The sequence below is a fragment of the Sarcophilus harrisii genome, chromosome 4 (genome assembly GCF_902635505.1).
Source record: "Sarcophilus harrisii chromosome 4, mSarHar1.11, whole genome shotgun sequence".
Classification (NCBI taxonomy): domain Eukaryota; kingdom Metazoa; phylum Chordata; class Mammalia; order Dasyuromorphia; family Dasyuridae; genus Sarcophilus; species Sarcophilus harrisii.
Window position 1 is genome coordinate 188929196 of NC_045429.1, and position 23522 is coordinate 188952717.

General features: G+C 35.7%; 1 protein-coding gene across 2 annotated transcripts in view; it reads left to right on the forward strand.

Moving 5' to 3' along the window:
* Positions 1–10321: 10321 nt before the first annotated feature.
* Positions 10322–23522, forward strand: part of LAMA4 (laminin subunit alpha 4) — a 170702-nt gene continuing 157501 nt past the window's right edge. The window contains exon 1 of one of the 2 annotated variants that reach the window (XM_031964386.1): positions 10322–11183. In XM_031964386.1, coding sequence (XP_031820246.1) covers positions 10989–11183 — 195 coding nt within the window. In that variant the 5' untranslated portion in view covers positions 10322–10988. The remainder of the gene's footprint in view (positions 11184–23522) is intronic. The other variant, XM_031964387.1, reaches the window with a different exon arrangement.

Here is a 23522-nt window from a genome sequence, read left to right on the forward strand (position 1 = left end):
CAAGCTAATAAATATATGAGGCCGCATTTGAATTCAGACCTTGCCTCCAGGGATAGCACTCTATCCACTGATCTACCTAGCTGCCCCACTACATCTTTTTCCACTCTTTTTTTTCCCTTTCATTTCATTCTCCAAAGAAGCTTTTTCAAAGCTAACTTTGTTCCCTCATTCCATTTTTGCCCTCAAAGATCTCTGATTCTATTGGGGTTAGATGAGGGTAGGAAGAAGAGTATGCATAAATATATACAAACAAGTATAATCTGGGGTAAATTGAGGATAATTAAAGATTACTAATAACCTGAGGGAATTAAAGGAAACTTCACAGCGTAGGTGGCATGTGAGCTAAGACTTGAAGCCAACTAAGAATTCCAAAAAGCAGAGGTAAAAAGGAATGACACTCATCAAATGGTTGTTAACTGGTTATATAAAGTGGGAAAATGGAATGTCCAGTCTGGGGAACAGTAGTCCTGCCTGGCTAAAATGTAGAACAGAAATTCCTGTATAGGATTAAACTAATCATTGATAATTAAAAAAATAGTTCCTTAGTGGTCTAAAGAGTCATAATACTATAATTCAATTTAACTCAGTATATTTATTAAGCTTCTACTGTGGGTAAGGCACTGTGCCAAGCAAGAGAATATAAAGACACGAAAGAAAGTTCCTGATTTCAAGGCACTAACCTTTTTTAATTTTTTTTAATTCTGAATTTAACAAACATCCAAAAAGAAAAGATGCAACATTTTCCTATACTTAGAACAGATGAAAATGATTATATGTAATACTGCAAATCTCTTGTATACTGCTTAATTTTTTGAGCACATAATAAATTTAACCTGTAACTTTCTTTTTTAAGAGATTTTTTTTAATTTAGCAAAGAGCAAGCATAAAGAACAAAATTCTATTTGCTCATTCATTATATAACAAATAAAATATATTGGAAAATATTCTTAATCTTGTAGTTTCTAACTCCAAGGTTTGTGTTTATTTTTTCTTTTCTACAATTTCTGAGACATATAATATAATATTGCTTTATCATAAATACTTAGACATAGAACATTACATATTATCAGCGTCACTTATTTTAGTTGTAGAGTAAAACTCAAAGATGAATGCTTTCTGGAATGTAATTGCATTCATGCTAACCTTATTCCATCTAGATTTTTGAATCTCTCTTTAGCACCAGCTACCTCAAAAATATAAAGAAAACTTTCATTAGAGATGATGGTTCACTCAATATAATAATATAATAGCTTGATTATATCCAGAAATTTAACTCTGAACTACTACATACTTTCATTCATAGGGACTGATTAAAATTGCTTTGTTCCTAATTTTATAGGTACCATAATGTAAAGAATAATACATACAGAGTCAGAGGAACCTAAGTTCAATTCTGGTGCTATTATTTACCTCAGTTTCACTATTTTTCCTCATTTCTAGAACTCAAAAGTCCATTCCAACTTTAAATCTATGATTATTCCTACTTATGTTGAAGGCCGTATTTTTCTTGTTTTCTATCTTCTGGAAGTTTTGAAGGCCTTTAAGTAAATAACCTAGAACTTTCAAAGTTGTCCTACTTGTCTGTCTTTCCCTCTGAACTTCCTTTTTCTCTTTTTTCAAGGCAATAACTTCTTATAAGCAGTTGATAATGGACTAGAGAGCTTTAGGATAATTTATTTTATATGTTTTATGACATGTATAATCTATATCAAATTGTTTGACCTCTCAATGAGGAGTAATGGAAGAGAATTTGGAACTCAAAAAAAATTTAAGTGAATGTTAAAAATTTTTACACATAATTGGGAGAAAATATTAAATAATATATACATATATTTGAAATGAAAGCAAAATAAATTTTGAAAAGGTTCTACTGCTTAAAAATAGGATAATGGGAAGATAGTAAAAGCTTAAAGCTTGAGTCAAGTCTTCTGAATGCTGCTTGCAAAGTTTTAAATGGTCAGAGGTTATAAAGTCTTTCCCTTTAAAGTATATGAAAAACAATACCTTAAGAATCTCTCCTGTGCTGATTTGGCTCTGCAATTTGCTCTTTAGAATCAGATAACCATTTCTCAGATCAATCTTTCACATGACCATTTTGTTGGAGGAGAGGTATCTGGCTCTTCCTTCCTGGCAATTGTGTTTCTATATTAGTCTACCCTATGTTAAGCAATCAAGATATGTATTCTGCCCAGAATAGTGTCTTGTGCACAGTGTTAAATTTGGCACTGATCATATGGATTCATAGAATCTTACAGCTGGAAACTGAGCCAGTCCAGACTTCCAACTAAAACGAAATTCACTCTATATCCTGATAGAATACTTTCTGAACATTTGCAAGAGAAAGAATCTCACTATTCTACCAAGAGAGCCATTCTCTTTATAGATAATTCAAATTTTTTAGAAGTTTTCTCATGCTGAGCTAATATCAATCTCCCATGAACTTTCCCACAATGACCATTATCATCATTTGACTTGATTTCAGATCCTGCTTCATGAATTTACCAGAGATATGATATTGGCCAAGTCCCTTGAGCTGTCCCAGCCTCATTTCCTTTTTTTTTTTTCAAATTCTTTTTTTATTAAAGCTTTTTATTTTCAAAACATATGCATGGATAATTTTTTGACATTGCCCCTTGCAAAACCTTGTGTTCCAAATTTCCCCCCTTCCCTCATCCCTCCCCTAGATGGCAAATAATCCAATAGGTTAAATATATTAAATATATATGTTAAATCCAATATATGCATACATATTCATACAATTATCTTGCTGCACAAGAAAAATATCAAACAGGAAAAAAATGAGAAAGAAAACAAAATGCAAGCAAATGACAATAAAAAAGAGTGGAAATGCTATGTTGTGATCCACCCTCAGTTCTCCCAGTCCTCTCTCTCTGGGTGTAGATGGCTCTCTTCATCACAAAATCATTGGAACTGGCCTGAATCACCTAATTGTTGAAAAGAGCCACACCCATCAGAATTGATCATCTCATGATCTTGTTTCCCTGTATCATGATCTCCTGATTCTGCTCATTTCACTCAGCATCAGTTCATGTAAGTGTCTCCAGTCAGCCTCGTTTCCTATAAAAGACAAGGATCAGACTTGATGGCTTCAAATTCTATGATTTTATCATTTTCCCTCTGTCCTCCAAGACTATATAGGATAAGTCTTATTCCTGTGTCCTTGGGATATATAAGGATATTCTTCATCTTCACCTGACCCCAGCCCAAGCCCAGAATGCTTCTCAGCTCTAATATGAATATAACTGCTGTTTACATCAGGTTTCAATTTATATCAGGTTTTACAAAGAACTTTCTTTAAGCACTTCATCTGACCCACATAGCAGCCCGGTGAGAAAACGAAGACTCAGAGAGGTTGTGACTTAACACAAATTGCCAAAATTCAAATCCACAGAATCTGCTATTTCCACTCTAGCTTCCTTGCTTTCCCTTTAGCTATCTGTAATTACTACCCACATACTTTCTTAGTAATCCAAAATCAGTTTTTTTGTGTTTTTTGTCTTGTGCAATCCCTTTGGGGATGAATAGTTTTCTCCTTAGTTGTGATCAACTCATAATATTTCAAATATTCTTTCATGATTGAATCGTTAGAGAAATGGGCGCGGTATTCTTCAGAGATAATTCCATGTAGATGCTTGATAAGGCCTCTTCTTTATCTTCCACAGGGGGGCAACATCACTCCAAGTTACAGAACAACTACTGTGGGGCAAGTCATTCCTTTTCTCAGTGGATGGGATGGCACTGGTGGTCTACCATTTTTCCAGATCTTCATTTCTGAACTCAAATTTCCATGCATTATGTTCCAGTTTCTAGATTTTTTCTTGATTACATCATTTCATTGACCAGTGAGTTTTTCTAGTTTTCATTGATCTCATCACTCATGTAATCTTTCCTTACATTTTCTATTCTATAGTGATTCAAGGTCATATCACTTTCCTAGATCACAGGATTGGCTAAAAAAAAAATGTTGATTAATATTAAATCAGGGGAATTTTTTTCTGTTCAATCTTTGATTTTTCCCTCATTTTATTGTTTACTTCATCATAATAAAAATGATCAACAAATTTTGTGGAGTGCCTATTGTCAATAGAGCACAGTACAGGACACTGAGGATAAAAAGAAATATGAAATAAAGTTCCTGCCCTCAGAGGGATTATAATCTAGTTGTAAAGATGAGACCTGCTTAAATATCTAGGAGGCATGGTTGATAAGAGTACTGAGCCTGGAATCAGGAAAACTTGAATTCAAATCCAGCCTTGGACACTAGCTATGTGATTCTGGGAAAAATAAGCCCTATTTGGATCAGTCTCCTTATTTAGAAAATGAACTGGAGAAGAAAATAGCAAACAACCCTGGTGCCTTTGCTAAGAAAACCCCAAGTGAGATCACAAAGTCAGACATGACTAAAACAAATTAGATAAAAAGTAAATAACTACAAAAGGCTACTACTAACTACTAGTAGAGTGTAAGCTCCTAGAGGTCAAGAACTATTTTCCTTTTTTGCATGCCTTTGAATTCCAGCCTGGCATCCTAGTGGGTGTTTAACAAAAGCTAACTGAATTGGATCTTAAGTTCCAAAGGAATATTGAGAAGATAAATTAACTGAAAAGAGAAATTAATTACTGAGTGGTGGAATAGGAATGAAAAATATGTAATACTGAAAAAAACAAGTAGCAACCTAGAGAAGACATAAAGGCAACAGTAACTACTAAATGTTCTCCATTCATGCACATATACCAATAACTCCTTCCCAGTAACGATAGCAATAAGTACTAATAGAATCAAGAATTTATGTAGTACTTCAAAGTTTATAAAGCTTCTGACTAATACCGTCTTCACTGATTTATATTACACTATATGTTTATGAAACCTTGCAGACGTTATCTCAACTGGCCCTCACAACAACCCATGAGATAGAAAGTATAAATATTATTATCTCCATTTTACACTCAATTTGGAGTTAGAAAACCTGGGTGTAAAGTCCAGTTTATGACTAGGGTGACTTTGAATTTCTCTAGACTTAGTTTCCTCATTTATAAAATGAAACAGTGCTATTATATGGCTTCCAAGGAACCCTTCCTGCTATTGAACCTAAACTCCAAGACTTTGAATGACCTGCTTGGGTTCATAAGGTCAGCAAACTGCAGAGCTTGGACTTGAAATCAGATTTTTTTCATACCACATCCATTGTGTTTTCTTCTAGCCTACAATGCCTCCCTTGATTTTGATTCTAGTACTCATACATATACACACAGCCTGAACCTCAACCATTCATTCATAAATGGGAAAACATTCTTACAGTAGAGTATTGTAGACCAAAAAAAAAATTAACCCAGCTACCAGCTCTGATACTCCTATGGCTTATTTACTCACTGAGGATATCATAGTAACACATTTTAGCACTTTATTTTTCCATCGGTTAATCTTGTCAATAATGCACTCATTATAATTCAATTCAATTCTACTCAACTCAACCCAACTAGCATTTATTAAGTGCCAGTCAAGAAGCATCTAGGTGGCTCAATAGATACAGTGATGGGACTGAAGTCAGAAAGATTTGAGTTCAAACCCATCCTCAGACACTTACTAGCTATGTGATCCTGCATAAGTCACTTCACCTGTTTGCCTTAATTTGCCTTACTTCATTGGAGAAGGAAATGGCAAATCACTTTGCCAAGCGAATCTTTGCCAAGAAAACTCCATGGTCATTGTTAGCATGCTATGGTCCATGGGGTCACAAAGAGTTGAACTCCCAACTAAGCAACAAGAATGTGCCAGTCACTAGGGCTACAGAGACTAAAATGAAAACAAACCCTACAAATTTAACCACACCATCCATGAGGGACAGCAAGGAAGGTTTGGCTGGATCGTAGAATGCACAAAAGGGAGGAACTACCAAAAGCTTAAAAAGGTTTATTGGACCTAAGCTGCAAAGGGCTTTAAATGCCAAACAGAAGAGTTTGTACATTCTAGAGATAATAAAGAGCCAGTGGAATTTATTAAAGGTAGGGAGTGATATGGTCTTACCTTTTTTTCCAGCTCATCCTTCATGCCCTGTTGGAAACTTACATTTTTGCTCATTTCACTCCCCTGCTTGAAATAATTTAGTGATTCCTTACTATCTCTTGATTAAAGTTCAAACTCGTTATCCTGGCACTCAATCACTACCCTCCTTTCTTTTTTGTTTTGTTTTTAAATTTTTTTATTGTAAACTTAGCAATTATCAACAAATATAATTATTTCAGTATAAAAAAGTATTCTATATGAAGCTGTATGTTTCTGTTTTGAATTCATTGCACTGGGAAATGATAGGAAATGTCATTTGCTACCTAGACTTTGGGTTTCTTTTTTGTTTTAAATCAAAGTTAAATTTAACATAACCAGAAAAAAATTGTTCTGTTTACTCATGCCTCTTCTGAATATTTTTTCCTCTATTTTTAGATGTTTTATTGATTCTCTTTGTTGTAGTTATTGTCGTATCACTGGTACTACTCACTAACTCACTGCTCCACCCTCTATAAAGTCCTTCCTTTTTAACAAATAAGTAGAACAAATCAACATATTGGCAGAGAGCCTGAAAATGTACCTCATTCTATGCCTCTAGTCCACTGCTTTATCTGTTCAACCTTGTTTTACATTATTCCTCTCCCAGTTCTTTGTGCTTTAGCCAAACTATATTACTTTCAAATATCAATACACTCTATACTTTCCTGCTTTAGTCTTTTCTCAATATTCCCTATTCCTGAATTGTGCATTCTCCTTCTCCCTAACTTATCAAATTACTGATTGAATATTAAAACACAAGTCACCTCCTCCAAGAGATCTTCTGGATTCTTAATTTATAATAATATTCCCTTCCCCAAATCTATTGTCATCATCACCGTATTTAGAGAGCACTTCAAAATTGGCAAAATATTTTATGTATTATCTTATCTGAGATGCTATTATTAGTCCCATTTTACTGAGCCTGAGAGAACTTAAACAACTTGCCTGGAATCATACAGCTAATAAATATCTGAAGAAGAATTTGAACGCAGATCTTCTTAACTCCAATTCTAACACTATTTACCAGGCTATCTAGTTCCTTAACATTTTCTCTCTCTCTTACTTATGCATTTTTTGCATTATAGTTACTTGTGTTTGTGTTATATGTTGGCATATCAATAACATTTATATATTAATATTAATTATATTTTGATAATAACTTCATTAAGGCAGAAGTCAAGTATTAGAGAGATACATATATACATACACATATGCATACATATATACAAGGGCTGTTGTTCTTCTTGAATGAGATTATTGATCTACATGTTAAATAAGTTTGAGATTTTTTTTCAAAAATCATCAAAAAATCACTTTTTTTTTTGCTTTTATCTCATTTTCCTCTAATTTTCTCACTAGCCTAACTTTCAAAAAACAGAAAAAAGATGCACATAGGGTGTGGCATTTTCCACTTTCTCTCTTAAAGATGGAAAATAGAAGCCAGAAAGGTTTCAAGTAACTGAATAAACTGAATAGTTTGAAGACTGAAGAGACTTGAGTTTTCCTGTATTTGGAACTCTATTTTACCTTATGTAAGCATGAAGAATTAACTTCTACCAATGAGGAAAGTGTGTTATATCAATGAACCTAGAGACTGGGTTATATATCAATGGGGCGGGGAAAGAGAGGGAAGGGAGAGGGTACACTAGATTTGGTACCAGTGCAAATGGTCTTGACCCCTAGCTCTGTCATTTAGTGTGTGCATATATTCTGGTAAATCTCTTCCCTGTACCTTAGTTTCCTCCTCTATAAAAAGAAATGTTCAAAAGCAATTAGCTTTAAGGCCTCTTCCTTTCAATTCTAAATCCCATGATCCCATGAAGCAGAAATTTCAAACCTTATTTGTATTGACTTTGAAATACAGCCAAGACATATTTGCAGCCTATGGTGAGTCAAGAAGATCTGAGCTGGCTGCAGATACTAATTACCTCTTAGACATTGGGCAAGTTATTTAATTCTCTAAGTCTTAGTTTCTTTATGGGTAAGATAAGAGTAGTAGACTAGATGAGCTTCTAAGATCCTTTCCAAAGAACTTGGTCTGTGATCCTATGATCCTACATTCAAAATTAGATAAAATACAAGGGTGTGGTAGAGAAGGGAACAAGCATTTACTAAACACCTAATATTTGCCAAACAGTGTCAAGCACTTTACAAATACTACTTCATTTAATCTTCACAACAACCATGGGAGGTAGGTGTTATTATGATCCACATTTTACAATTGAGGAAACTGAGGCAACTATAGGTACTTTGCTTTACCAAGCATCACATAACCAATTGGGGTTAAGTGATTTGCCCAGTGTTACATAGCTTGTAAGGTTAAGTGTCTGAGATTAGATTTGAACTCAGGGTTTCCTAATTCCAATCTCAGTACTCTGCCACATTACCAACTGCCATTAGATAAATGACAGAAGGACTGAACAAGCATTTATTAAGTTTTAACATATGCCAGATATTGTGCAAAATGCTGGGAATCCCAATATAAGCAATAAAAAAGTCCTTACCCTCAAGTAATTTATATTTCAGTAAGGGAAGACAACAGATAAAAGGGTACTGAAAGGCAGAGGATAGGAGGCTATACATTTAAGTATACATAAAGAATGCAGTTAAATGACACAATAGATAGAGCACCAGCCCTGGAATCAGGAGGACCTCAGTTCAAATCTGACCTCAGACACTTAACAACTCCTAGCTGTGTGACCCTGGGCAAGTCACTTAACTCCAATTGCCTCTCAAAAAAATAAAATAAGCATATTTGTGATCAGACATATTTTAATTTCCACAGCTCCCTACTTTATTCTCTTTTAAAGAGCTGGAATCTCAATAGGTGGAAATGAAAAAGAGGCATTAGCTTCTATAATTAATAAAAAAAAAAAACTACTAAAAACACATATACTGATAACTAAGAGTCAACTGTAGTTTATTCGTTTATTCTTTAGGCTGAGTTGTAGGGTTTTGGTTTGTTTGTTTAGTTTGTTTTCCTAAAAGTAAAAAGGTCAGTGTCATCTGTAAAATTTGGATTGAACTTTACTTTTCAGTACTTTCTATAAGGTTTATATGGCAGTAAGAAATAATAGAAATAAGAATACTGACCATTACCATTTTTTCTTCTTTAAAGTTCCACCTTCTAGTGCCAGTCTCCTAAAGTTCCCACTAGAGAACTCAATTAATATTCCTAAAGCTTTGTTGTTCAATGTTATCTAAAAAAACCTAATCATTCTACTCCCATTGGAAACGTTTTTGCAGATTAGAAGAACAGATTGTGTAAGGGGCATTTTTTATCCTCAAAAGAAAAGAAAAAGAAAGAAAACTTTACAAATATTATGGATTTCACAAAACCTAAGTCACTAGGATCTTGGATAAGTAACTTACTCCTCCTTGGGTGGAATGTCCCTTTTTGGCAAAATGAAGATAATAAATACTTCCATAGTCATTCAGCAAAGGTTATATGAAAATGAATAATTTCGCGATTTTCCTGTTTCGGGTGACTGGAAAAAACATTGCCAAATTTCTAAGTTAGCTAAGGTTCTATGCAAATGAAAAGTGCTGTTCCAGCTAATCTCCCAAATGCCAGGTTTCATGAGAATTTAAAAGTCTGACTTATGAAAGCAATGGAAAACAAGGTACGTATTGGATACAAGTGGATACAAGTGGCCACTAACACGTCACCATCATTATAATTATATCCTAACTGTGTCGAGAAGTCTTGGAAAGGTTATATTACTTAGACAGATGAAGTCTTGATGAGATTACAAGCAAAAAAAAAAAAAACTGAGATAGACTGTGAGCAGTATATTTGACAGTCTTTCATACACTGCAAGCCTTGTTCCTGGGGCCTTACAAAGCACCTCTTTAGGGAGAAAACAAGATGTTCTTTGTAAATAAAGTTCATGCATTGAGTAATGAAGTCATTTTCCAAAGTTGCAGGGAATGAATGATATTCTTCTTACATTCGTGCTGGATGAGGAAAAAAGTAGCTGTCAGAATCAAGAAGGGTGGGCCTGGGAGTTTGAAGTGAAGGTATTACTCTCTGGTATTAAAAAAAAAAAAAAAAACCCAAGCCCACAACCCAACCCTGTGGAAAAGAAGAAAACTTGGTCAAGAGAGTGGGCATCCTGCCCTTGTGTTATTTGGGATAGTCTAAATCTGGCCCCTTTCCCTAAAATCTTTTTCCACTCCTCTCTGTGGTTCTTGGAGGGGGAAAAAAAACTTGGCACCTTGACTAAATAAATGGCAGTGGGTTTGGGTTTTTTATTTATTTTTTTAAGAAAATCTGTAGGAGCTGACTATTCATCTAGAACCATTGGACTATCTCCAAATCAGGAAAGGTGATGATGAGGGTCAAGGGGAATGACCAGAACACAGTGTCTGACTGGTGAACTGAGAGTGGGAGGGTCCCATAGCTAAAGGTAAAAGGGAGTGATGGGACTGCCTGAAGGAAGCCAGAGGCAGAATAGTCAGTCTGTATCCTGACTGAGGGGAGATAAGGTGGCTGGGGAGAGAGTGGGGCTTTCCTGGAATACAATCTGCATTTTGACACTCTCCATTTTAGCATCTGTATATTATTCAACTAGACTAAGGGAAAAAGAAGAACTACAAGCACACAAAAGAAGGGAGGGTAGAGTAAGGAGAGAAGGAGAGAGAGAGAAAGAGAGAGAGAGAGAGAGAGAGAGAGAGAGAGAGAGAGAGAGAGAGAGAGAGACTTACATAGCAGAGGAAGCAAAAGACTCTTCTCTTCCCCCCATCTTTTTTTTTTTAAATAAGAAGCTGGTTAGGCTGTCTTAAAGTGCCACATCTGGAAACTACAAACCGAAAGAAAGTTAAAATAACTGAGACACCACTGAACCGAGGGGGGCTGATTGAAGAAGGGGGTAAACAATTACTAAGCTCTAAAAAGACCACACTCCTGGATGTAAAAGAAGGAAATGGCTTTGATCTCTGCCTGGTCTTATGCTTTTCCTATACTGCTGTTTTTGGGATGCTTGTCCTCCAGCAATGCAGCAGTGGAAGGCAGCGCTTTTCAGTTTGACATTGAAGGTAGTTCTGCAATCAGCAAACAAGACTTGACTGATAACAGAGAGCCATCACTAGCTGCTGGGAATCCGGTGCTTTTTGCTGAGGTATAGTAACTATTTTATCTCTCAAGTGAAAACTTTCTCCTTGCATGGTGTGTGTGTTTTCTTTCTTTCTTCCCCACCCTTCTTCACTCCTATCTTCTCCCCATGATGTTCTCACCTGAATGAAAGTCAGTTTTGAAAGGTTTTGTAAAATGGTCAAGAAAATTTCTGTGATAAAAGTTTTCACATTTGGCACATTATTTTCCAAATTACAAAAGGCGTGTACCTTCAGCCTGCACCCCACAGTACAGCAGAGTGGCGTGGGGGCACTGGCCAAGAATGCCTCTGAGTTTCTTGCCAGCACTTAGGACAAACTCCTGCCCAATAGAATTATTCTGTCCCGGTGAACCTGCGTGCCTTAGCGTTCCCAGGTAGTCACTGACTTCTCCCTGATTCAGACTTTCAGTAAAGTTTTTGATGTGAAAGGAAATCCACTATTGGTAATATTCTTTTCCATCTTAGACGACAGATAAGTCCCTTCTAAGAGAAGATGGGCAGGGAGAGGGTCAATTGTGACTGAATACTTCTAATATGTACTGCCTGTATGGGTGACTTTGAACAAACTATCTAACTTCCCTGGGTCTCAGTTTTCCCCACTTTAAAATACAGAGATTGAACTAAACGGACTCTTAAGTACTTACAGTTCAAGATTCATAATTCTATACCTATAAGTTTCTATACATTTACTCATATCTATGACTTGTAATAAAATCACTGTGAATCCCAAACATGAAGCAAAAAATTAAGATTGCTCCCAGGATTTGTTTTAAACTAAATTAAAAATAATCCTTAAACTCCGAATGTGTTTTCAGTGTCATATTTATGAAAAAAATCTGTTACTTGAATGTCAAACACTCATTTTAACTTATGGAGGTAACAACAACAAAGTATAGAAATTTGGTGATGGAGAAGATCAAAAGCTAAGAAGAAAGAGTGGAAGGTCCTTATAAATCAGACAGTGGGAGATAATGAGTAGGAAGCAAATGAAAGTCTTTGAAATTTATGGGAAAGAGGGAGAGGGGAAAGAGACAGGAGGAGCAAGAGGAAGAGATAATTTGATGGGGGGATTTTTTGGGGGGAGGGTTGGCAAGGCAATTGGGGTTCAATGACTTATCCAGGATTACATAGCTAGTGTGTTAAGTATCTAAGGCTGGATTTAAACTCAAGTCCTCCTGACTTCAAGACTGGTGTTCTTTGCACTATGCACTAGCTGCTTCTATAGAATTCTGTATCTCAGAATCTTAGTTCTAAAGTTAAAGGGGGCTTCAGGTCATCTAGTCTAAACTAACCTTCTTCAAAGTAAAGAAATTGAGGCACAAGGAATTTAACTAGTTCAAGAATACACAGGTAGAATAAGCATCAAAGACAGAAACCAAGTCCAAGTAGATCTTAAGTGCTAATTAACCTAAAATTCAGACTACATTTAAAAACTTCAAAAGCATAAAAGGAAGATCCACAAATCCCCATCTTTTGTCTTAGAAGGGAGTTGAGCCTCCATTTAAGAAATCCTGCATGGGAACTCCAAACCAACAACACTATAGGGTGGGAAATGAGACCTACAGGAGAAAGTAATGAGCATGAACTATGGTCAATTTAATATCTCAACACTGGGGAACAAGCTGGGGCTTGGATACGCTCCACAATGTGGGGAGGGAACCTCCTCTTCACAGGCTTGAAACTAACCACTGGGAAACATTATCTCCACCTGTTGCTTACCAAACGGAAAGTCCCTGAATGAAATGCCTGCTCATGGGAGACAAGGTCGAATGTGCTGAAAACATTCTCTCGTAATTTCCCAGGATGGGGCGGGGTGGAGGGGAGAAGAGCACTGCCTGTAATGTATATATTTAGAAAACATGAAATTAAATGATGGAACATGAAGCAGATTTCATATATCATCTGATGCACAATTGTAGTGCTTTATTGTCTGTGTAGCTTCAGGAAAGTCACTCAACTGCTCTCAGTCTCAGTTTCCTCATCTGTAAAATAGAGATATTATTATAGGATCCTCAGGATTGAGGATCATTTGACAAAATATTTCTAAAGTGCTTTGAAAACTATAATACTGCTCATTATTACTCTAAGATCCCTGCTACATCTACATTTATAATCCTATGATGATAGCTTTAAGTTTTTTTTATCTGTTTTAAAGCATTGTTTCCACTGTGTCCTTTTGACAATAATAAATTCAGTCTTCTTGCTAAGTTTTTTTTTACCTGCCAATCAGAAAGAATGTCCCAAAGGAAGTTAATTTCATAACCCAGTTTGATTCTAATGATACCTTAATTTCTCTAAAGAAATAGTGCCAAATACTAGAAGAGACCAGTGGTTTTCTATAACTGACAGACAGAGGCCCTTAGTCATTCCAAATAGAGTCAAATTACATGTTACAGAAAGGGGGATAGAGGGAGGGGACTGCTGTAGTTACGTTTCCACTACATATTTTCACATAATGCCTCATGTTATACTGATCCCACAAGGGAGGCTGATCCCCTGCCACAACGTTTACAAGTTCCTTTCATAGACAAAATACAAGCAGACCTCAAGCCACATACATTCTCCATTTTTAATAACAAGACAGCTGCATGAAAATTCATCATGAAGACCACATGCCCATATATATATTCTAAATATAGTTATAAATGTGTGTTTATACATATTTTGTATATATACACATCTTTGTGTGTTCAAATTACAGTCTATCTAGAATTATATATTTTAATATTATATATATATGTGTGTGTAGTATATGCATGCACACACACACATATATATATATATATAATGTGCATTTTATGTGCAATTTTTGTATATACACACATTTTTTCCATGAGGAAAATTTGAAATAAGAATAATGGAATGTCCTAAAAATATATTCCCCTTTTTATATGAATGATTTATTCTCAAATTCCCCTGGGATTCCAGTACCACAAGCACTTCAAAGGCAAGGGAAAGCATAACTAACAGAGAAGAGAATGAGGTACCCAGAACTGAATGAATTCCTTCTCTCTGCCTTTCACTTTTCACTGTTTAGGTCTTTATGAACTGACATGACAGATGACATTGCCTGGGTCAAAATATAGGCTTCTTTTCTCCTAGAATGAATCTCTAGGACAGAGTTTGAAAGGAAAGTAGTGGTTCAGTAGGGCTTTACTAGTCTAAGGTATGGTGAATAGAGAGAAGAAGGTTACTTTCCTCCAGCTTGTAGTAAAAAGTTTAAGAGAACCATCACTTCCATGTGGATCTAAAAAGACTAGGTTTGGGAGAATGGAGGAGAGAAATTTTAAAAATATAGAAAGAGGATGTGGTACTCCTATAGCATCTCCAGAATCCACTTCCTTTCCAATCAATCATTGAAATCTGGTCCTCATTGCTCTTTGCCTACTATTCCAAGAGCTTCCTAACTGGTCTCCTTCCCCCTAAGCTATCATTCTTTCTGCTACTTCATAGAGCTGACACGAAGAAAAACTTCCTAATAAGCTGTTCTAATCACTGCATTCATCTTTTCAAAAATTTTTAGTGATTCCCAATCACTGACAGGATAACACAAGCACAATCTGACTCCAATCCTATTTCTCAGCTTTTACTCACTCTTCTTTGTGTATTCTGACCAAAGTGGACTGTTCTTGACTAACTTTCCTACCCTATTTCTCATTTCTCATTTCATATTCTCTCATTTCTATACATTTACTTATATTGTTCTCTCTTCTTAGAATGGATGACCTCCTCATCACTGCTTACTGAAGTAACTCCTTTCAAGGCTACATTCAACAATCCTTAAGCCTGTACAAAGTGCCTATTATGTGTCAGGTCTATACTAGCTGTTGACAGTACAAAGTGAAAGTCCCTGCCTTCAAGGAACTTACATCATATCCTAGGTGCTCTCTCAAAGATTTCTCTGACCTCTGCAGCTGAAAAATGATCTCTTCATCTTAAAACTTCTCAGGATTAAGAAAAAAATCAATCTTTGGTCATACTTTAACACTTAAGAGCCTACTCTGTACAGTGGATTGTAAATGTTGTTGGCATACAATACTATATCATTTTATGGCCCTCAGGAATTCCTAATTTATAGCAGTAAGGTTGGTGATTTTTAGGACAAGTTTTAAAGATCTTATTTTCAAAGCAGAAACAGTCTCTAGGAAAAGATGAGTAAAGGAAAAGATGAATTTAAAATAAAAGGTTGTTAAGGCTGGGAGGGAACTAAAAGTCTATGCAGTCCAAACTTCTCATATTGCCACTGAGCAAACTAAAGCCTGACAGGAGTAAAAGGGTATTATCCAAACTAATATATTATGTATTTAGTAGTAGCAGCGTTGAACTGGAATCCAGAACCAAAGAACTTGATACCTTTTCCTGCAAATAGTTTCTATTTAAACTTCTATCTCTTCCCTTGTTATAGAAAACTTTGATCAGCACAGGGAAAAAAGACTGATTCTCAACTCTTTACTTAATTAATTAAAGACCTATCAGTTAGGATATTTTTTCAAAGATTTGGAAACATATTTTAATAAATTATAATATTTATATATATATATTTATGTGCAATTTTTGTATATACACACATTTCAATTCAAGTATCATGTATTAATGTTAGACTGTGTTATGTTGAAGTTGCCAAAAAATTGAAACCGCTTTCCTTTATCCAAGTATATCTAATGTATTCTTATCTAAAAGTCTAGCTGACATGAATAATCTTCTCTTTATGGATCTTTTCTCTGAACCATTATATATCTTTGCTTTGTAAGTATGGCACACTTTTTTTCCTACACATCAATGGTTATAGTAAGCCAAAGGGCAATAGCTATTGCATTTATTCTTGATAGTATTTGGCACAATACTATGTATAAGGAGAGACATAATGCATGCTGCCACTTAACAGTGAGTTCCTTTGCCCAAGTTGTTTTTGAAGAATAAAAAATTCCTTTCCTTATAGGATCCATATTTCTCCACATCTAGCAAGAGAGAGAAAGAGATCTAGCAAGACACGGAGATCCAAACAGTTCATTGTGCTCATGTGCTGGTTTGCTCTCTCCCACTCTCCCTCTTCCTCTCCCTTCCCCTTCCTTCCTTCCTTCTCTATCTTCTTTCTCTCTTCCTCCCCTTCCACCTCTTCTCCTCAATAGTCTTGTCCCTCTCTAAGCTGTTGGCCAAGTTATCACAAAGATATTTTGGGGGAGGAGGGCTCTTCCTCAAAAATATATTATTCTCTGGCAAATGTTGTCCTTCAACATATATTTATTCATTCAAACTGTTTTCCCCAAATGCATAAGTAAATGCTATGTATGAGGTACTACGGGGATACATAGACAACACACACACACCCAAAATCCCTGCCTTCAAAGCATTTACATTCTACTGCAATAAAGAGCATATCTATATACCAATAATCATGGTGAATGCCTGTAATCCCTGCTATAGGCAAAGCTGAAATGGTAGATCACTTGAATCCAGGAGCTCTGAGATATAGTAAGTAGGGCCAAAATCTATTAGATGTCTGCACTAAGTCTGGCATCAATATAGTAAGCTGTCAGAAGAAAGGAAACCAACCATGTTGGAATAGCAGGTCAAAGTTTGTTTGCTGATCCACAGTGAAGTTGATATATATCAAGCCAGGGAAAGGGAATATGGCTGAGAACTTGACATCTTTTCCTGCCAAACTTCTTTCTTTCCTGCTAAACTTTCCTGCTAATTCCCTTGTAATAGAAAACTTTGATCAACAAAGGGAGGGAGGGAGGGAAGGAGGGATGGAGGAAGAAAGGAAGGAAGGAAAGAAGGAAGGAAGGAAGGAAGGAAGGAAGGAAGGAAGGAAGGAAGGAAGGAAGGAAGGAAGGAAGGAAGGAAGGAAGGAAAGAAGGAAGGAAGGAAGGAAAGGGAGGAAGGGAAGGAAGAAAGGGAAGGGAGGAAGGGAGGGAGGGAAGGGAAGGGAGGGAAGGAGAAAGGGAAGGAGAGGGGAGGGGATAGGAAAGGAGGAGGGTAAGGGAGGGAAGGGGAGGAGAGGAAAGAGGAGAGGAAAACAAAAACTCTTTGAGAAGCATGGAAATCCCTTAAATATTAAGAGAAAGTCCTCTTTTTTTTTTCAACAATAATTAAATTCATTCTTTCCCAAATCTAGTTTGTCACACATGGTACCCTTTAAGCATGTAGTTAAATTCTCTTCAGGATTCTTACTATCCTGAAGTAAGCACTTCAGAGTTGAATTTGAATTGAGATCCTTCTGACTTCAGAGAGGTACTCTCTTCTCAGAAATTGAGGAGGATCTCAATTCAAATCTGATCTCAGGTACTTAACACTTCCTAGCTGTGTGACCCTAGGCAAGTTACTTAACCCTAACTGCCTCAGCAAAAAGAAAAAATTGAATGAAATAAATTGAATAGATGTTGGGAGGGTTCATCAAAATATCTATATTTGTATCTATGTATTTGTGAAGAGTTATAACTAGAATGGGGTAACTACGTCTTTGTACAAGGGCATAATTTTTTTTACCTAGTCCAATAACTTTATTTATTTTTATAACAGCTTTTTAATTTTTCCAAATACATGCAAAGATGGTTTTCAGCATTTACCTTTGCAAAGCCTTGTTCCAATTTTTTCTTTTTCCCACCAACCTCTTCTAGACAACAAACAACAAAATTTAGATTAAACATGTATAATTCCTCTAAACATATTTGCATAAGTAAAAATCAGATTAAACAGGGGTAGGGGGTGGGAGGGGTAGAGAACATGAAAACTAAAAAAAAACAAGCAAACAAACAACAAGAAAAAGGTGACAATATTATGCTTTGAGCCACACTCAGTCTCCAAAATTTTCTCTCTGAATGTGAATGGCTTGCTCCATCACAAATGTATCAGAATCAAAGCACTGAAAAATTGACAAGAATGTAACACTACTACTTCTTCAACAAGGAGAATCAATTCAATTCAGAAGATTATATAAAATTGAAGCTAAACATTATCATCAAGTTCTACCTCTTCATTTTACAGAACAAGAAATTGAGTCTCAGCAAGACTGACTAACTTGCCAGGCCCACATCACTAATGCTCAGAAAGAATTTAACTGGGTCTTTCTGAGTCATAGAATGGCATATCCTGGACTTGGAGTCCAGTTCTTGGAGTGTTTTCTCTCAGTAGCTTTTTTTTTTAATTAAACCTTTTTATTTTCAGAACATATGCATGGATAATTTTTCAACACTGACCCTTGCAAAACCTTGTATTCCAATTTTCCCCCCTTCCTCCAATCCCCTCCCCTAGATAGCAAATAATCCAATATATGTTAAACATAGTAAAATATATGTTAAATACAATATATGTATATTTATACAATTATATTGCTGCACAAGAAAAATCAAATCAAAAAGGGAAAAAAAATGAGAAAAAAATACAAGTAAAAAACACCAAAAAGAGTGAAAGTGCTATGTTGTGATCCATACTCAGTTTCCACAGTCCTCTCTCTGGGTGTAGATGATTCTCTTCATCACAGACCTTTGGAACTGGCCTGGATCATCTCATTGTTGAAAAGAGCCACATCCATCAGAATGGATCATGGTATAATTTTGCTGTTGCCCTGTATAATGATCTCCTGGTTCTGCTCATTTCACTCAGCATCAGTTCATCTAAGTCTCTCCAGGGCTTTCTGAAATCATCCTGCTAGTCATTTCTTACAGAACAATAATATTCCATAACATTCATATACCACAATTTATTCAGCCATTCTCCCATTTATGGGCATACATTCATTTTCTATTTTCTGGCCACTACAAAAGGGCTGCCACACAGCCCTTTGCACATACAGGACCCTTTCCCTCCTTTAAGATCTCTTTGGGATATAAGCCCAGTAGAAAGACTGGTGGATCAAAGGGTATGAACAGTTTGATAACTTTTTGAGCATAGTTCCAAATTGCTCTCCAGAATGGTTGGATCCATTCACAGTTCTACCAACAATGCATCAATGTCCCAGTTTTCCGGCATCCCCTCCAACATTCACCATTATCTTTTCCTGTCATCTTAGCTCATCTGAGAGGTGTGTGGTCTCTTACCAGCTTTGTGATGACTTTAGCTTGGCTCTGTCCCTGTGTCCTCCTTTATAATAGCCCAGGGTCTTGATTATCTCTTTCTACATTACTTGCACCTTTCAAACTATGATCCTATGATTCTGTAGGACTCCAAGTACGGTTCTCTAACCATAATACCACACCATCTATTTTACCAAGAAGTTACTAAGAAATTTTTTTTTCTGTGGCAAAGATTGGTTTCATAGAGAGCTCCGAAAAAGGAAATTCATGCATCAATACAGATGACAATTGTTTTACAATTTCCTCCATTTCCCCCAATTCTATTTCTGACTCTCCTGATTTTATCAACATGTCTTACTTGTCTTCTTACAACAGAAGTTCCTTGTCATTCCTCTGCCTATTCCCACAATTGGTGAGTTTTTATCAAATTCTCCATTTTGTTGAAAGACCAGACCAGTCATCCTTCATCTCCTTGACCAACCCTGCTTCTGACACTAATTTTTCCACTATTTCTCAATAGTCTTCTCATTTGAAAAGTTGCCTCACTATCTATGGTTTTCTCAACCTCTCTGCCTCTGTGGCATTCTTCTCCCAATGATGAATTCCTTTCAGGATGTTCATTTTGTAGAAGGGCTCAAACCAACCGTGTTTCTTCCATTTTTTCTGGACTCTTCTAACTCTCCAGACTTCTTTTCCCACCATTTTTTTCCTTTTTGCTTGTATTTTTAATCCCAGTCCTTAGCATAGTCCCGGCAAAAAGTAGGTACTTAATAAATAATTATTAATTTAATATACTTTGCAATTTTAATTTTTAAAAATTGCTCTAGTTACATGACTTGGCCAGGATCACATAGTCAATTGACTGACACCAAGGCCTCCTTTCTATCCACTATGCTATGCTGGAAAAATAATTAGTTTCAAAAGGAAGGTAGCAGATGGTATGTTCCTACCATCCTACATACAATAGTGTATTACCCCAGTTCAGTCCTCCAGGATCTGCTTCCTTTCTCTGATGGTAGCCTTTACAGTGATGGTCTAAAAGCATCTTGGAGGTTTCCACTCATGAGCACTGCTAACCTTTGTGGAATCTCCATCCCTATCCTGCTAAATGTATCTCTTACTTCCCATTCCACACCAGGACCTTGGGTACCAACTTCTAGTATTTAACATACTCCTCTTCCATACTCCCTTTCCTCTCACCCAGTTAACTGCCTACTTTTTAGTGCTTGCCACAGATACAAGAATTGCTGCTTAAGTCTATTGACAGTATACTGTTCTTGGCTGTCTTTTTTCCTCCTGGTGTGGTAGAGTTAAGTTCTGGGAAACAGTTCACTGAAGGGAAGTGTAACCACAGATGTTTGTAATTCCAACTTAAGTTTCTCATCAAAGTCCTAATGAAAATCAGCTGCCAGCAGTTCAGCCATGAATCCTCGTCTTTTTATCATGAGAATCTGGGAGCAACAGCATTCCTGGGCTAAATGGGAGTGGGAATTTTTACATGTGCAAGGCTATGTCTTCAGAGTGAGAGAAAAAACTGAGTAAGGCAAGTTTTAATAAAAAAAATAATAATAACAATATGCTTCATCAGAGAAACAGACACCGAGATTTGTGCATCCTGAGAAATTTGTTGGTCTCTGCTTGAGATAAATGAAAAAAAGTGCTTATATTTATTACTCCATGAGACCCAACAGGAAGGATGACTTCCATAACAATAGCAGCTGTCTCTAGGGAGCCCCTTGCAAACCTTACCAATAACATGGAATTAAAAGGGCTCTGAGGTCTGTTTAGGCTCCATTTTTTGAGACTTTGTTTTTCAATTGTTCTCTCAGTTAACTTAATGAACTATTTCCCTTAAGGAAAACAAAGTTCCCAAGAAGTGAAATATCTCCTTAACTAAATCCTATTCTCCAAACTGATGATATTTAATATTGTTTATCTCCATAAAAAATAACATAGGAACATGTAGATTCTGGAATAAGCTGCCTCAGTAAAAGGAGACATCACTCAAAGAATGACTCAAAAGTTATTTTGGATGGGAAATCAAGAAGCATTTAAATTAACTGTCTATTCAAATATCTTTGCATTCTGAGGGCTGGTTATTTGGAGGAATAGCTATCCTGCACCAAAACACAAAAGTATAGTGTAAAGTCAAGAACTTCAAATAGCTAAACATAACTCTAGGTGGTGGGTGATTACAATGATTAAGTATAAAATAATTCAATAAATACAATATAGTGTGATTATTTATAATATAGTTAAATATAATATAGTTTGATATAATGTAAGTATAATATAGTTTATTATACCACCTTCACTACTAGTGATCTGTCTTAAATCTTAAGAATAAATATTCATTGCAATAGTTTAAAAAACAGCTATTAAATGTGTAAAGTCAGAATCCCCTGTGAAAAGTAACTTTAAAATAAAATTAATCTAAAAAGAAAAGTAACTGTGGCATGTTACTATGATGAATTTGAAATGTAAAAAAAATAATAATTGTTTCATTTCAGAAGAGAAGGGAAAGAGGGATAAACAAAGCATGAGAAGTTATGTAATGATCATTGACAGTAGTTTCAAATGGCTAATCAATCAATCAACATTCATTTATTAAGGCTTTCCTATGTGCTAGGTAACTGTGCTAGTAAATGAGGATATAAATATAAAAACATGAAAAAATCCTAACTTTCCTGGAGTTTATAATGGAATAGAGGAGAAAGCATGTCCAAATATAATGACATACAAAATAAATTTCAAAAACATTATTTGACAGGAAGATATCAACAACTAGTGTAATGAGGAAAGATTTGTGTAGAAAGTGGAGCTGTATAAAGATGAGTTTTATAGATAGAAAGAAAGGCTATATGAAAAGGGAACACATCTCAGGCATGCAAAAGCATCTAAATGAGAGATGGAATGTCATGTGTAAGGAAAAAAAGAGAAGACTACTTTGGACCATAGAGTGTGACAAGAAGAGTAAAACAGATTAAATTTAAACGATAAATGGTCATCAGCTTATGAAAAGCTTTAAAAGTCAAACAAGGATTTTATCTGGCATAGTAGATAGAATTCCAGGCCTGAAATCAGGAAGACCCATCTTCATGAATTCAAATCTGGCCTCATTTACTATCTCTGTGATCCTAGGCAAGCCACTTAACATTTATCTGCCCAAGTTTGTTCATCTGTAAAATGGGAATAATAGTAGCACCTCCCTTTCAGAATGTTGTGAGGATAAAATGAGATAATATTTGTAAAGATCTTTGAAACCTTATAGCATTACATCATTATGACATAATCTATTTATCCATTGGGGAAACTGAGTTCCAAAAAACCTAATGTTAAACAGCTAATTACTGGTAGAACCAATATTAGAAATCAATTCTTTTGATTTACAAGACCCAGTGCTCTTCTTAATTTGTTTTAAATGTTTGCTTGTTGACTCTTATACTTTAGACATAAGGATAATTGGATGAACCTAAGTACATAGCTTTTGTGAGAAATTGCTGTCTTTGATTATCCTGTTTTCTCATCATTACTCTTTGATATTTCACTCTATTCTTAGATTAATTTATCTCTCGGGATTTATTGTGGAATGTAGTATAATTAGAAAAGCTACATATTATATGATTTTTTTTCCAACCCCTATTTGAACTAGCAAGTAGGACCCCTGAAGTCTATCTGCTATATCTCTCATCAGAGTTCTAGGGAGAGCTTTGAGATATTAAGGGTATGTGAATAACACCAAAGCTGATGAGCCCCCACTGATATGCTTCCACCATTGATTATCAAATATCAGTCAGAAATAATTAGATTTTAGAAAGAGGTATTTACTAAGGTAATGTAGTAATAAGAATTAGAACAAAACTTCTTCCCCCAAAAAGTTTATCAGTAATAAATTTCCCCAGAAGTTAATGGAGAGTTTAGAAGTAAATGTACTCAAGCTTAGAGAGCACAAGCAGCAAAGTGGTAATACATAGTTAACTGGTTGCTATAATTCATTTCCTCTCCTTCATGGAGTACTTAGTAAGTTCCCTTTAAATATGGTGGCAACTTTCTGTTGGACTCTTTGTAGAGTCTTGAAGCTGCTAGAAAGTTTGTTCTTAGTGTGCAGTGTAAAAGTGCTTTATCTGTTCTGAAGATGCCACTTTTGCTCAACAAATATGAACACATTTCCTATTCCACATCACACCAGTTCAATCCAGTGACTTCAAAGAATATCTAAATCAATAACTTAATCTAAAGCCTATATTTTATGGATTCCCCGTAGAGATGTCTTTTTATCTGAGGTAATAGGGTATAGCATCTTGTCAGTTACTTTCAATATAATAGGGAG